We start from the raw sequence: 16623 nt of genomic DNA, 5'->3' as shown, positions 1-16623 counted from the left end.
ATCTCTTGAAGTGAGGGTGACTAACTAAACACGGATTGGGAAAAGTCTTTGGAGGTTCACCAACTGTGGTAGGTTCGGAAGACATGATGTCATAGTTCGGAAGGAGGTTAAAAAGGATCATCGTAACGTTGTGAAGAGCTTAAAAAATGTGTAGCACTTCCTTGACTATGTCAAAGGCGGGGAAGGCATAGGGGTCCTTGAAGGGCTGAGCTTGAAGCATGGAGTCTGCTGTCCATCCTAGAGGGTCTGGACTTGGAGAACACAGAGGAAGACGAAGATTCTGTAATGTGGTAAAATGGGTCCAAAGTCAGCCTGCCCCATAGATTCCACAGAGCCCGACAGAGGGGAATCAAGGTCCACTTGGAAGAAAAGACAAACTTCTGGTGGCTCAGTTCGTCCACCAGAACTTCAGTTGGTTTGAAAAACTCAAGTGGTTAAAACACTCAATTGACGATTGATCTTCCACTGTAGAAGTTCTCCTGCTGTTAGGAGGAGAAAGTGAGCGACAGAGTCTCCTTGCTAAAGTAAAAAACATTAGGATTGTGGTCTGAGCTAAATGGATTACTACAGTATGGAGTGAACTAGGGACAAGAAGTACTGAAGCCCTAAGTGGATAACTTTCAGCTCTCTGACATAGATGTGAGGGCTTCATTTTCTATGAGACATGTCCCGGGAACTCCCAGATCCCCAAATGGGCTCCCCAACATAAATCAAGATGTTGAGAAGACTAAAACTAGTCTTGATGGAAGAAGGAACTTCTCTTCCGAAAGGCTAAGCTCAGACATCCACCACTGCAGGTCTGACTTAAATCTGGGGCTTTGGGAAACAACGACGGGGCCCAGCTGTGTTCCATGTCCCAGTTGGTGTAGGGTAAAAGGAGCGAGAACAAGTGCCATAAAGGCTGAAGCTTAAATCCCCAACTGGAAGATCTTGTCACGTTCTCTATTCAAAGAGAACAGGGACTGTGGTCGTACTGACCTGCAGACGATCCTGCAGACTCTTAAGCAACGGAGCGACCATGCAGACTCTCAGAACCTGTGCGAACTCAATGCCGAGCCCGGTGACTCTTGACAGTTGTGCAGACACGTGGACGTCTGTGTGGGCTCTATTACTTGTTGGACTTGATAACTCCTGCATGGACAATACCTCGTTCAGACCGAGACATGCGACACTGTATGTGGCGGAAATAATAATTGGCATGCTCTATAAAAAGCTTGAAGAGTCCAGAGGAGACTAACAAGGCCTGGAACAACATGGCCTTTTCCAAAGCCAGTTGCGACAAATTCTTCTGCAGATACAGGCAGTCCCCGGTTAACAGCGGGCTCGGTTAACAACGATCTGGTTTTATGGCGCTTGTCTAGCGACGAAAATCGGCAATTTTCGGCGCCGAAAATCGCCAATTTCTGCTTATCGGCACCAATAATTGGGTATTGGCGCTGATATTTCCCAACAGAGGCGCTGATAACCCTGAAAATCGGCGAAAAAGCGCCGAAAATCGCTGAATTTCGGTTAGTGGCGATTTTCAGTTATCATCACACCCTCGGAAACGGAACCCTGCCGATAACCGGGGACTGCCTGTAGACAAAATCCTCTAAACAGAAAATATGTTTGTGAGCCAGAGCTAGGCTTTCAGCCAGAAGCCTATTACTGGCTGGACAGTGCCAAGCACTCTGGATCAGGTATCAGAAATTCGGTCATTGGCACCAGGTGCCAGGAAGTTGGTGCCAGGAGTTTGGAAAATGATTCCAGACATTCGGGAATGGGCACCGCTAAAAGTATTGGTTCAAGAGAGAGTATGGTGCTTACTCTTCCACTTGGAGCTCAAGAAAGGTCTTTCAACAAGGGAACGTTCAGCAGAGAAGATGTCTTCATTCCAAGGAAGATGGATCAAGGATGAGACAGATGGAAGCAGAGTGAAACTGCAGGAAGGCTGAGATGAAGCAAACCTCTTAACCACATGAAAAATTAGGGTGTTACTCTCTGTGTCGGAAGCTTCGGAACTGGATGAAACTAGAGGAAGAGCCACAAAACTTTCAGAGAAGTCTGATTAACTTGACTAACCCCCCAGAAGACGTTAGAGTTCCCAGCAGACGCATTCCCTAATGTTCCGAGTACTCAATTAGCGGATCATCTGAAAGCAGTTGTTATTCCTTTGGCTGACAGATGACTCATAGTAGATAAGGAGCACTAGTGCTGTGCCTCTTGAGATTCTAAAGAAAAGAGTGGAAATCTCTAAAATTCGTCTCGGTCAACACTGGGGGTTTCTGTCTTAAGCCCTTGCTCCTGCTGCCAGTCAAGACAAACTTTAAAAACTCTTGACGAGATCTTCAATAAGGTCTAGTTCCATCAAAGTACCAGGAGAAGTCAATTCAAAAGATACTTGTTTAGCTCCTTATCAACAAAAGTCCAATACTCAACTCTTAGGAGACTTTAGGAGGAAGACAAAAATGTTAGAGGTTGGAGCTTCCTCAGTAAGCTCACAAAAAAGGGACATACAGCCTCTGTCCTCAAAGGACAGGATTCCAAGACACCGAAGTCATTAAAGGAAACCAACGTTAGCTCACCTTGAACTTGAAACAAAGTTGGAACAGACTGAAGAGAGACAAAAAAGCTTGTAAGTTGGCTGTCCGGTCTGGTACTCTAGAATTGGCATCCGATGCTCGGGGACCGTTGATGGCTACTTGAAAGTTGGGGTTGTTTTGATCCTTATTCAGTCGGAACCGACACCCAAGAAAGAGCAAGAGTACGTTCTTAAAAAGGAGGAGGAACTGGCGCCAGTCACTCATAGGCTGGCGCCAAACAGACAGGAGATGGCTCTCAGACACTGCTGGGCGCTCGGACAAAATTGTACGCTAGGAGAATTGTTGAGCTTGGCGCCAAACACTGGTGCTCCATAACTGGAAGCCAAGGAGACCAGCACTGAGGACTGTTCCAGAGGCTACAAGAAGTCTGTGGACTGCACTCCTGCTCCCTGAGTCACTTATAGAAAAGTGGAGAAGTGCAATTAGCAACTGAAAAGTGCCTCTTCAACAGCTGATATTCAGCATAAAACACACCATCAGCACTTCTATTCCACACTGCAGATCGTATCACTTGTACTACAACAAAAGCGCCTTTCTGATGGCTGTCCGTCGACGCCTACGGACAACAAGCTTGACCAAGGGGCAAACCCCTCTGAACTCCCATGGACTTCAGTATGCCTCTTCCCTGGTGCAGTGCATGGGAGTCTGACAGGGACTGGGTTTAGGAGATCCGAGGGGCTTGGTAGCTACCCCTTCACTACACATCCAGTAGGACGCATTTCCAGTGGCTGTCTGTCGATACCTGGGACCGGCAACAGGCTCGACTGAGGGGGCAACTACCAGTGTGTAACCTCCGACCTCCCTTGGACTTCCAATATGCCTCCTCCCTGGTGCGTGGGAGTCTGACCGTGACCTTTGTAGAGGAGCATCGAGGGATGAGTAGCCACCTCCTCCCCTGCACAACACTTCACTCTTGCAAGGTTAACTTCTGTTAACCCAGACACAAGACTGGCAATGGCATGGGAAGGAAGTGAGGAAGGCAGGCACAAGAGCAAGTGAATAAAAATAAGAGGGTTAGTAGCAGGAGAGAAAAATAGGATGCAAGGAGAGCTGGCGCCAGCAATCAGGAGTAGGCATCGGGCATTGGGTGCTCCCAGGATGTAGATGGTGCCAAGCTAGCTTGGCGCCTGGCGAGGTAGTAGCTCGGGAGCTAAGGACTCAGGAGTTGGTGGGTGCTCGGCGCTGATTCTTGACTGTCAAGAATGTCAATTCTTCCAAGAGCCCAGCGCAACCAAAATAGGTGCAATTTCTGTCCTTATTACATTCTGCCCTTACACTTTTTCAGTTCTCTGCAAAGGAAAGTGTAATTAGATGTTTAATTAGTTCTTTACCGACAAGTGTTAGAAGTACACCATCATACAGACAGATCTCAACTAACAAACATTATTTGAGACTTGCAGATAAGTATTTCATTACCAAAAATATCAGTTTGGTTCTATTACACTAATCGGCAAAGATGGTAGCGGATGCAATGTTTACATTTATTGCGCTACTCAGAAAGATGGTAGCGAATGCAAAGTAAACGTTTTATTATGCTACTTGGTCAAGATGAGTTAATCATGAGTTACAAATCTTGAAAGGAAACTTATAGTCAGAATTTCAAAAGTTTTCAGCTGATTAGTTCTAGCTCCTTGTTACAAAGATTTGCATAAGATATGATGTTAATGGGACATATGTACAGATCTGTAGACATACAGGTATATACTTACATGTATATATATGTTTAGATAAAAAAAAACGATTCATCCTTTTGAATGTTGAGGATGCAAACTCCTAGTCTGAACTATTTTATCATTGCTGCCTCCAATGCTGAGCATCACAAAGGAACCATAGAGTAAGTACTGTGTATAGGAGAAAGGACCACCCCTAGTGGTGGGATAATATACAGTTTGAGGGTGACTCTGGAAATGTTTCCTGTTTTGAAGTGCCTTGGTTAACTTCGCCTTTTGATATGTTAAGCATAAGTGTCTATTTATGAAACATGGAAATTATTTTTAAAGATATGTAATTGTTGATTATATCATAATGCATGTGCCTGGGAATATGTTAACTTTTCTTTTCCTCTGCTGATATATGCAAAAACATTAAAACTACTTTTTCTTATATTTTCAGTCTTTAGAATGGCAAATATTAGGTATATTGAATGAATCATTAGTTGCATCGTGCAAAGAAAACCTAGATTCCTCAGAAAAAGAGCTTTTCAATGGATGCGCCGCAGATGTCAAGCTCTTCCTTGCAAATGAGCCGTTTAAGGAATTTGAAGCTTCCATGTATTTTAATAGATATCTACAGTGGAAGTGGTTAGAAAGGTACGTACATAGAATTATGAAACAGTATGTTACTTGATAATGACTTCCAAGCGTTGAAACAAATTTATTTTGTACCTTATGTAGCCCAAATGTGTAGTCCACAAGTGATCCATATAATAGTATAGTCATTTTCTCTTAGAACAAAAGGTAAGTGGCACAGTGTAAAGTATTGTATATTTACCTACTTCTTTGGATATAGTTTAGCACCAAGATATCCTGTCATTATGAATGATTTAACCTACATAGATTACAGTAAGGACTGAAAGTTATAGTAATAATTTTTGAAATGAGTCTTCCCTCTATTATGAAAGCTGTATTCTCTGCATCAGGCAAGAGGACGATAGTGCTTGAAAACTCAAATATTGATAGGGTCATTTAGTTTGAATCGTTTAAGACCCATTCCTTTCGGGTGAACCATTGGCTCAGGCATCTATTGTTTTCCATTTTTCTCGTGTTAGTCCTTGAGGACATGTTGGAGAGTGCTGGTGACATTCTTGTTGCAGATTTGGATTATTTTTTGGGGGGCTTTGGTTTGATCTTAATTTGGTTTTGTCTGTTACTTAGGATGGCTTACAGGATATGTAAGGTAAGAAAGTGTAATACCTTTCTTAACTCTAGCCTATGGTGGCCACAACCTGTGCTAATGTAGGCGCAAGGATTGCTCTTTCAGTGAATTACAAGAAGAGGTGAGAAGCTGATGAGACTAGGAAAAGACAGCAAAGAGATTCATCTAAAGCCAGGTAGGAAGTATGAGCTTTTCTAGTTCTTCCTTCTCTTCCAGTGTGTCTACTAATCCTTCTCCCTGTAGACGTTTCTCTTCATCACTTAAAGCTCCCAGTATCATTCAGGATATGAGGTTTTGAAAATCAGAATCCAATCTAGCAAGTCTTAGGACTACGTTTGGAAAGTGTATGGATCATTAACCCTCCCTATCATAGTCATGCCGTGTGATGTTCCCCCCCCCATGTTGGAAGCTCAGAGAAGTGTGATGTTCCCCCCAGTGTTGGAGGCACAGGGAAGTTGGGTATGCCTGGGAGAGAAAATTGTCATGTGCATGTTGTCTCCTTCCTTTACCAACCAGGAGCAAGTTGCTTACAGGTTGATCACATCAAGGTTAATGGAGTTGTTCTATGTAAGTTGGAGGTGATTTAGTTGTTGATCAGCGTGCTCTTTCTAGATCTAATTCTGTCCCTTAGGCCTTGCTGGAGGCCACGGACTCTTAGCATCTGTATCCAGGATCCTATTCCTGTTTGCCCTTTACTTCTAACCCCTGTTTGGTGACGTTTCCCTTGATGGGTGCTCCAGTGTTTTTTTGAGGGTGCTTCTCTAGTGCCAGGTGCACCCATTCTCCTTCTTAGTCATCCAGATGTTCCTGTTCTGTCATCTATTTCACATCATTTGTTTAATGTGCAGGTGGTTTTTTTGTGCAGCAGGGATTGAGTATTACATGTCTAATCCATGTGCTTATTCTAGATTGCAGGTGCCATTGGTGCCATACCATGGTACAGTGTCACAATTTAGTTCTCATTTTCCTCTGGCATTGCTCCCCCATTTTCAGTCGCCTTCCTTTGCATCTAGAACTCCCCACAGGCATTCTGGGAGTGTTCAGGAGCTGTGATTGCAATCTTCTTGGACTCCAGTGGATCCTTCACAGTCTCCTCATATGTATGCTAGGTTTTAAGGCTTTTTTTGAGGTGCTCTAAGTCTTCTCTACAGCACCAACACTAGGTTTCTTCCCAGATCGGGCAAGTTGTTTTTGCATCTTTAACTGCTATTATTTTGGTACTAGTCTGGCTCCTTCTCTGCCAAGTTTTTCGTCATCAGTGCCCCAGACAGTTTTGGCTTTGCTGCCAGTTTGGGAAAGGTCTGTGCATCTGATTCCAAGATGCAAGTTGCGGCCAGTTCTTCCTTTTCCATGGAGAAAATTTTTGCTTTTAAATTAAAATCTTTTAAAAGAGTGGAAACTTGATTCATACCAGTGTTGGGTGTTCTGCTGCCTCCAACCCCTCTCTTCTAGTTATTCCTTCTGGGGATCCTCAAGTTCTTAAGAGAGGAATAAGGTTCATGTCAGCTTTTAAAGGCTTATAAGTGGGTGCACTAGTAAATTTCCTGACATTTTGAAGAACTATTAGTCTAGAATGTAGGTCCCTTAGGGCTTCCATTCTTGAGTCAAGGGCAGATCCTCTTCCCTCCCTTAAATTCAGCTAAATTTGCCCAAAATAGGCTTTATGCTGCAGCAGAATTGCTTTAAAAGAAAGTTTCTTTACAGAGCTCTTCTTTTATCCAGCCCTTTATTAGGAAAAGAAGAACTATATCCTATGAGACCGAGCAGTTACCATAGGTGGTTCATTCAGCCATTTGTTACTCAAGTTTTTTCTCACTCCGGGATTCAAACAAGGAGAGAGCAGAGGTTGTCTTTGCTGAGATGGCTCTCTCAGCCATCGATGATATAGCTTGAGAGAGTTTTGGCTTTCCCTCTGGGAAAGCAGCAGTTAGGGAATGACTTAATAGATTTCTTGGGATGCTATATAAATAGATTTCTTGGGATGCTTGAATATAGCTGTTTTTGATTCCCTGGAGGGATATGCATGCCTTTACAAACAGGAATGGTGACTTTCCTTCTTGCTCATTTAGTCTCTTCGGCTCAGAAAGCCGACGCAATTGCACTGCGCCCTTTAAACATTCTTTGCTGGATGCCTCAGCCTTAGGCACTGTATGCAGGAGGTGAAGAAAGCAGAGACCAGGTTGTTACATCACTCACGGGTATTTAGACAGGTATTTAGGCATCCACAACCAAAGCAATAGTCTGCTTTTCAGTTGGCACAAAGTGCTAAGAGTATGCCTAAGCTAGCCCTTTTGAGCATCCAGAAAGGATGTTGTGTGTCCCAGGAAAAATTCAATTACAGTCATACCTCGAAATTACGCGAGGTTAGGTTCCGGAGCCCCTTGTGCAAGGTGAATTTTCGCGTAAGTTTGGCATGGTCTTTAAAAATGGAATAAATGTTTATTTCCAAAGTTTAAGTACTAAATATGCTTACAAAGTATTAAGCTAACTTTTAAATGAACTAAAGTTAGTGTAATTTTATTTAAAATTTAGCTTACTACCCTTAAAAAAGGAATACAGTAAATGGTTGACATAAAAATTGAGTACTGCACAGTTTCATAATAGCGCATTTACAGTAGGTGCGTACGTATACTAATGTTACCCCTAATTCATGGGATGCCGTTTTCTTTGTCACTTAGAGTAAAAGCCGTTTTCTTTGCGTCACTAGGCAAAACGTCGTGTCAGTCAACAAAAGTACAATTCCATAAAATATCGAAAACATGTACATAATGTTCGTAGAAGGTAGTACAGTACAGGTAAAATTCAATCAATTTAAAATTATATACTGTACAGGTAATGACGAATGAGAGAGAGAGAGAGAGAGAGAGAGAGATACTGTAATAAAGTAACTGTACTGCTTTTGTATCGTATTTATGCGCAAATATATAAATACAAATTGTCCATTCTGATTTTACACCTAAAAACACGAAAACTTAAAAATTAAACACACTTTCTACAGGGGTATCATCTTTGAAAAATGCAGTAACGAAGGGTATCACATCTTGTAAAAGTACACCAACAGAACGTGCTGTAATTACATGCACATACAGATTGCACCAGCACTTTTCTCAGAGGTGAACAGAGTAATATTCAAAGAATGACACTTATACAACTCTTAGTTACATCTCTGATATTACATTAACCAATTCATTTTATCAAATGAACGCGACTCAACAACCTCATCTCAAGGTCATGTCAAGTCCTTGTGACAAAGACTTTGCAAATGGACATAATACTTGTATGATATATATGTACGGAAATATAAATATAAATTTCCCATATCGATTTTACAGTTAAAAGCATGAAAACTTATAAATGTACTTCAAACATTAAACAAGCATTTTCTGCAGGGGTATCATCTTTGAGAAGTGCAGTAACTTTGCAAATGGGTATCACATCTTGTAAAAGTACACTAACTGAATGTACTGAAATTACCTTTGCATCATATTTATGCATGTAAAAAAATAAAAATAATACATTTTCAATACAGATTTTACACATGAAAGCATGAAATGCATTTTTCATAGAGATTTTAAACATGTAAGCATGAAATGCATTTGTCATAGAGATTTTGCACATTAAAATATGAAATGCATTTTTCATACAGATTTTACATATAAAAGCATGAAATGCATTTTTCATACACATTTTACAAATAAAAGAATGAAATGCATTTTTCATACAGATTTTACACATAAAAGCATGAAAACTTGTAAATTACTTCAAAAATTAAACACCCACTTCTGCAGGATTTCTCGAGAATTTCGTGTCTGTGAAAAAATCGCGTATGCCCATTAGTTAGGTTCCAGTGAAAAGTTTGTGTGTGTGTGAATTCGCGCAACTCGAATCGTGTAAGATCGAAGTATTACTGTACTGTTAAAACAGTGATGCATTGAGCCCTCAGGCTCCATTTGGAGGAAAGTCAAGTTTATTTTATGCAGTTTTGCAGGACCTGGAGGTGGATCCCAGAGTGGTGATGTTGAAGCATTCCTTTACTTTCCCAGCCTCCCCTAGCAAATTCACCGAGAGATTTCCCCTCCTGCCTCTGCAACAGGGAGAAGCTCCAGATCCTGCAGCAGGGAGTAGATTCTCTTTTAGCAAAAGGTGCAGTGGAGTTAGTTACTGAGTTGTCTCCAGGCTTCTACAATCACCTGGTACCAAAAGCTTTTGGGGGTGGAGAGATGGGTACTGGATGTCTCCAAACTAAACTTTTCTGTTCACCTACTAGGGAATCAACAAGGTAGGTTCTAGCAGTGCCCTAGAAGGAATATTGGATTCTATCAGTAGACAAGCTGGACACTTACTTCCACAAACCAATTTATCCCAGTTCAAGGAAATGCCTATGTTTTATTTTTCAGGGCCAGGTGTTTCAGTTTTGGGCTGTGTTTCAGTGTGAGTTTACTGCCTAAGATTTAACAAGAGTCCTGTCCCAAATTAGCCTGTAGTTACTGCAGTCTACAGTTATGCCACTCTTTGGAACAGACACTGTATTACTAAGGTTGCATTCAACCACATAGATACTATGTCGACATAAAAATCTATAGAATCTACATATCTTGAGGGACAACACACTAGAACCTTTTTTAAAAAACAAAGGGAACAAACCATCTGGATCTTCTCCACCCCAGCTATCAAGATTATCCAGAATTTTCTTAATATCCCTGGGGCGAATGCAAATTTTGTACGAATAGGTTCAAGATGACAAGTATCAGGGAGAGAGACATCCTCAGCTGATTGCTTAGCCTCAAAAGCTCGATAAAGCAGTTCAGCCTTTTCTCTATGGCCAGTAACCAATCTGCTATCATCTGTTAGTAGTGGTGGAATGGAAGATGTCATTGACCCGAAGATAAATGATGCCAGTTTGGTCTACCACAGATACTCAAGGAATTATTGTAATTTCTCTTGGCTGTATGGTAAGTTCTGTTTGCAATATGGTAAGTTCTATTCACAGCACAACGGGACTTAACAAAAATGGTGTAATTCTCATTTGAACGATTTCATCTCCATGCATTGAATTTGGTCTGTTTGTCGTGGTAGGCGCGTCTACATGCATCATCAAATATTGCTGGTCATTTGCCGTAAATTTGATGACCTTTCTAGGGACATAGCTTATTGAAATAGCCAGCAGCATTTCATTTAACCTCTTGGGATCAGGATCTAAATATTAAGTGCTTGACAAGCTTCAATAATGCTGTCTCAATTGGCTCTGCATTTTAGCCAGACTGTTTTTCCAATGGTGGCATTAGGAACATACTGATTGACAGATATGTCCGTCGCAGTGGTGCAGTGATCAGAAGTGCCTACTGTATATATAGTCACAGACCTTGGACTTCACAACATCTGGAACATCTGTGAATGTGAGGTCTAATCTATTACCAGAAATGTGCGTGGGTTCCCCAGTTAGCTGGACAAAATAAGAGGATACACAGAACTCAAGAGCTGATCTGCCATGGTGATCTGTGTAATTTGAATTTAGCCACTAACTGTGCTTTGCATTACAGTCTCCACAAATAATAAATGAAGCTTTTGAATCCTGTGACTGAGCCATGCTAATCCTCTCCAAGAGACATTCATATATAGAATTGTTGATTTGGATTGGGGTAAAAAGCAAATACATATGCATTGTAGAACTTACTGAAAATTTTAAAGCAAAGAACTTCATTGCAACTACACACCAAATTTTTCTGATGATAAGTAGGTCATCTGTAGTGTATACATACAGCCATACCTTGCCATGTGGGATGTTATAACGAGAATCAAGTCAGGACCATCAAACCCTTGGATTAAAAACTCAACCTTTGACTTGTTACTTCTGTACTTACAAAAGTCTCAGATAAAAACATCAAAGCATGGTCATGGGTACAGCTTGGGAGATCAAGAAAATTTGACCGTAAGCCCCGAATATTTGAGTAGAGTACTCTGCAGTTTTTCTTACTGTAATGAGTAACAGGCCCAGGGTTCAGCTCAATGTCTCCCAAAAGAATTAAAATTATCAACGAAAAATCAGTATCAAAACTAGTAAATAGACTCATAACAACAGAACAATAAACAACAATGCCATCAACAACAACAGTATTTACATTATTTATAAAAATTCTGTTGAAAGCATAAATAAACATGTCCATATGTCATTGAAAAAGTGCTGGAAGCAACTGGTCGACAAGTTGGGCCCGGCACACCTTGTAAGGCTAATGAAATCCACCTGGTTTGCCACAACAACGGGGGGAGGACAGTCAGGATGGATTTAGAAATGAAACACTCAGTAGGAATAGATTAGATAAAGATGAAGGCACTCTCCTGATAATCCACAAGCAACCTTTACTTTCTCACCAGCCTGTCCTACACACTTTTCGAAAAAATAGGAAAGTGAATGAAAAAGAGGATAAATGCCTGATTGTACCCTGAGGCAAGGGAACTCAAACCCAAGACCATGGAAGGCCAGGGTACAATGGCTATGGCACAGTCCAAGGTTGGAGAACAAGGTTTAAATTCAGAGTAACCTTCTTTTAGAAGAGTTGCCTCCCAAGGGTAAAGGGTCCCTTCTACTCACTTGTTTGATTTTGGATGTCCTCCTAAAGAGTTGCTTGCTAAGGCTAAAGTCTCTTCTACCCTAACTCGTGTAGGCAGGGACATCATACCCTGAAGTGAATGTTGCTAAGAAATGCCACATTATCCCACTACCCAAAGCACAAGAGTACTGTATATTTTGGCAGATAAGGTGACACTTGCATCATCAAGCAAAAAAAGCAAAACAAATGGGGGGCTTATCTAACAGGTGACCCTGTATAGAAACGGGGCTAAACTGAGTAGATCTTACAGGCCACATACAAGAATAGTTACCATAAAATTCTGTTTAACAAGCCTAAACCTCAAAACCTTACAATCTTTCATTATGATGAATTGGCAAAGGTTGCTGGGGTCTTCTATCTTGAAAACAGCTGTTGTAGTGAACACAATTTTTATTTTGCTCTCCAATCCTTTACCAGTATGGTGTTAACCAAATAAGAGCATTGTAAAGTACAAAAAAGTGTCATCTAAAATGAATCCTTCCAAGTTACTTAGCACATCCTGAATCTCACTGTTTAGGTCCCAATCTGAATCCAGTTAGTCAGTTTCAGCTTCGTCATCAGTGTTCCAGAATATCAACTGAGCCTCCATACCATCCATTGTATTAGTTAATGCACATTTTTGAAGATTTTATAACAGTCTCTTCATTTACTATATCCAGTAAATTGATTATAAAATCACACAGTGCATCAAGTGGTGGAACAGGCATAGCCTCACCTTTTGTGAAGGATTTTTCAGCATTCCTCCCCCAATTATTCCACCCTTCATGCAAATTATCTTTAAATGGCCTGTTCAAGCTAATATCTAGTGTTGCATTATAGAAGCCAAACCACCTGGTATAACAGCAATCTAAGTATATTTTCATGTTAATCAATACTCAAGTGCTGTCAGTTAAAAGACTGTGAAAAATCTCAAATCAAGAAACTACTTTCATTGCATATGCTGCGTAGCCATGTGTTCCATACATTTTAATTTTAATAATTGTACACCTTCTGCATCCACCCATCATTTTTTATGAAATTATACAAAAATTCTTTGTGGGAATTTTCTGTTAGGTTCAATTTTGCACTTGAAGATTAACATGGGATTTAACTTTAATACCTTTGTCATGCATAATAACACCACCGTAAACAAGGTCTTTTTGTAGTACAGTACTGTTTGTGCTTCTACCTTGCACAGTTTTTACACCTTTACATTCATGGGTGTTGGGTCCATGATTTAAGTATTTGAAAATGGAAACTGGTGTTTTTGTCTCAGACATGAATTAAGTGCTGAAAACATATAGCTTTCATAATCAAGATCTTTAGCTTGTTTCAGAGCAATTTTAGAATTTTGTTGTATTCCAGAGTTTTCCTGCTCATGAAATGGTTACACCAGCTTACTGTACATTTGAAATCTATTCTGTTGGGTTTGGGCTCACCCACTTCATTGGATATGCTCTGTTCATATTTCTTGTGACAATGTATCAATCCTCTGTCTGTTTGATTATCCAGTTTTCAATGTGATCTTCCAGTCCTAGCCAAAGAGTGTCTCTTCTCATCAATTTTACTTTGGCATTTTTCTTGAAACACCTTCATTCTTTTTCCACTCTCTTACCATCTTTATATTTGTTAAGTATCCTTGCAGCAGCACATTTGTGAGAATCCTTGGCAACTTGAATGACTTGCGACTTGAAGCTTGCTTCATACTTTTTGTGTTTTAATGGTGGTATCATGATAATTTGATTAAAATGTTTAAACTGGTTAAGACAAAAGTTGACAGCAGACTGAACTGAACAGTAAATCACTTTGTAACAGCGCCTCACCCACCTACCAGCTCAGTCAGTGTGACACATGCAGTATGTGAATAAGTTAGTAATCGACCTTGGTTAAAACTGCGTACTACCACTACAGACAGTATAGTATTTACCTTTTATTATATGCCTCACTGATAACACACTTACAGTTGTTCATACACCAAACAAACCTTGGTCTTAACATATGGATAATTTCTCTGGTGCCAGCTGGAGTCCTGTTAAAAATAACACAAGAAATTGGTGGCAACAGGCATCAGTCAATTAGGGGAGAAGGAGGACGCTATGCGACCTGCTTTACTCCCTCTATGCAACATCATATCAATTTCTCTTGAACCGCCTTCATAGCAAGATATTTCGGTGCCCAATTTTTGCTAGAAGCCGATTATTTTGCATTCCCTATCCACTTTTCTGTTTTTTCTTTCTTTTATGTTGTGTGCTTTCTGTGTGATGTTGTGTTGTATGCGTGTTTCTTGAATTTTCGATATGCAAACCCTTGATTGTGCCAAGCCTCCCAGGCTTCAGAATGTCCTGGAGATGGCAACAAGCCAACAAGTTTGTTCTTGTTACTTGTCTTTGTCTACAGACCCACTTTCCATTTGTAGTGGGTGCAGAGCTAATGTTTGCAGCATAAGTAACCCCTGTTGTGAGTGTTGTCTTTGGTCTCCTGAGCAGTGGAAGAGATTTGTTAATAAGAGGAGGTACAAGAGGAAACTGATGGTGCCATCTCAGGAAGGCTTTTTGTCTCCCCTGTCGGCAGGCGTCCCTGTTCCTTCTTGTTCCACTTCTTCTTTACCTAAATCTCCTCTCGCTGGTGCTTCTTCTCATGAAGATTATTCTTCCTCTCATTCTTCTTTTATTTCGTCTTTATAAGATTCGAGGGGGGGTTTGGGAGTTCCTGTATGTAATGTTGCTGCCCCTTTTCTTTTGTGTGGGGGAAGCTGCTGTTGCTGCTGCCCCCTCCCCCCCCCCGGTGAGGGAGTCAGCAGCTCCCTCTTGTACTGTCTTTTCAGGAGAGGATGCGCAGAAGATGTCTGAGTGTTGGGCGTCACTAGGCCTATCAGGGGTACTAACCCTTTCTGGCCTTTTGTCTCGCTGCTTGTCGTCTCGCATCCCAGTGACATCCTCCATGACAGTTTCCAGATCTTTAGTTTCGGTGACGTCTTCCCAACTTACAGCGACTCTCCCAGCACCTACATCCATGCTGTGTCCATCGACCTCCCTCCATAAGATGCCTACATCTGCTTCTTCTGACCCTCTTGTCCAAGCTCTCTTTGACAAGAGTTGAAGGTGTTTCTCAAGAAGTATGACCGTGGTGAGCTTCTGATTTCAAAGAAGAGACTTCACAGATCTCCATCCTCTTCATCTTTGTCTTCATCTTCATCTGGCTCTTCCTTATCTTTGTCTTCCGCTTCACCCATCCCTGTCAGACGGAGGAAGAAGGATTTCATCGTTTCTCCTAGCAAGAAGTCTCACAGGCAGTCTTCGGACCTTCGCTCCTCTTCTCCTACAGCTGTCTCTTCCAAAGACATCCATGTTGCTCCTTTTCCTCCTTCCTCGCTTAGTAGTGCCGCCCGAGTGGCAAACGGCCGTGTCAGGTGAGGAGTCCTGTAGAACTTGTGCTCTCCCATCCAGGAATCAAATGTCCAACAAGTTCATAGGAAAGACAATAATGCTCCAGTTAAGGAGTCCGTTGTGAAGGAACTTTCTCAGGACAGAATCCGGACTCACTTTCATTCTCATGTTCTCTCGGGAGGGTTAGCGAGCAGTACTCTCTTCCAAACGGCTGTAATTCTCAGTCACTCTGCCATGGCTCACCATGAAATCACCGAGAATCACTATGCTTCATGTAACACCAACCAAACACACAGCCACGATTGTCCATGCTCTCGATCTCTCGGCCGTGACCGTTCTTCATGGAACGACAGCCCAGCACATGGCCAAGACTGTTCTTCACAGAACGACAGCCCAGCTCACGGCCATGACCATAATCTGCATTCCCAATCACATGGCTGTGACCATGCCAATAAAGATGACAGCCCTACATGGCTCTGCAACTGATCAAGACATTCATCTACTCATCACAGTTCTCACTCCCGTTCTCGCGGGAGGGATCGAGGTTAGGGCATGGTTGCTCCTCGTTCTTCAGATCTACAGGCACCTTAGAAATTAATGGGTCCTGAACAAGCCTACACCCCAGTGGTAAATAATGATGTTTTGTCTCCCCCTGACTCAATCGACAGACCAGGCCATGATTCTCGTGGCCCATAGGTAGAAGATATGGATCATCAAGAATTTATGACTACATACTCTAAGGTTATTGAGCTAATATTTGGGTGTAACGACTTATTTGAAGAGACTGTGGCTATCTCCTCGGATCACACTTCAGGCATCGAAGCTTTTCTTGGACCTAAGAAAGAGGCTAAGTCTACCTTGGGGTTACCATGCTCTAAGCATGCTGATTTAATTCTTAGCCGAGTGAATTCTCTCATCTCGGGGCGGGACAATTCACTCCACTCCAGTAGATCCTTCAAGCTGGTTCCTCCACTATTACCTCGACATAGATGTTTTTATGCAACCTCCAAGGTTTCCTTGCAGCCTAGACAAGCTAATCTTGACCTGGTTTGTTTAGGTGTAGGCATTTCATTAGACCAAATTAAAGCAGAGGGACCATCCTTCACTCATCAAGAGGCGATTGCCTTGGAATCAACCGCTTTGTCTGCTTTCCAAGATGCGTCATGGCTTGATTTATGGGCAACACTGAAGAAA

The 16623-nt window shown here is 41.6% G+C and overlaps 1 protein-coding gene across 7 annotated transcripts in view; it reads left to right on the top strand.

The window, feature by feature from the left end:
• Nucleotides 1-16623, top strand: part of Gprk2 (G protein-coupled receptor kinase 2) — a 270691-nt gene that overhangs the window by 74645 nt on the left and 179423 nt on the right. For all 7 annotated transcript variants that reach the window (XM_067085346.1, XM_067085351.1, XM_067085350.1 and 4 more), the window contains exon 5: nt 4695-4891. In XM_067085346.1, the coding sequence (XP_066941447.1) occupies nt 4695-4891 (197 nt within the window). The remainder of the gene's footprint in view (nt 1-4694; nt 4892-16623) is intronic.

This window comes from Macrobrachium rosenbergii, chromosome 42 (assembly GCF_040412425.1).
Source record: "Macrobrachium rosenbergii isolate ZJJX-2024 chromosome 42, ASM4041242v1, whole genome shotgun sequence".
NCBI classification, from domain to species: domain Eukaryota; kingdom Metazoa; phylum Arthropoda; class Malacostraca; order Decapoda; family Palaemonidae; genus Macrobrachium; species Macrobrachium rosenbergii.
This window is presented reverse-complemented; position numbering and strand designations above follow the sequence as displayed.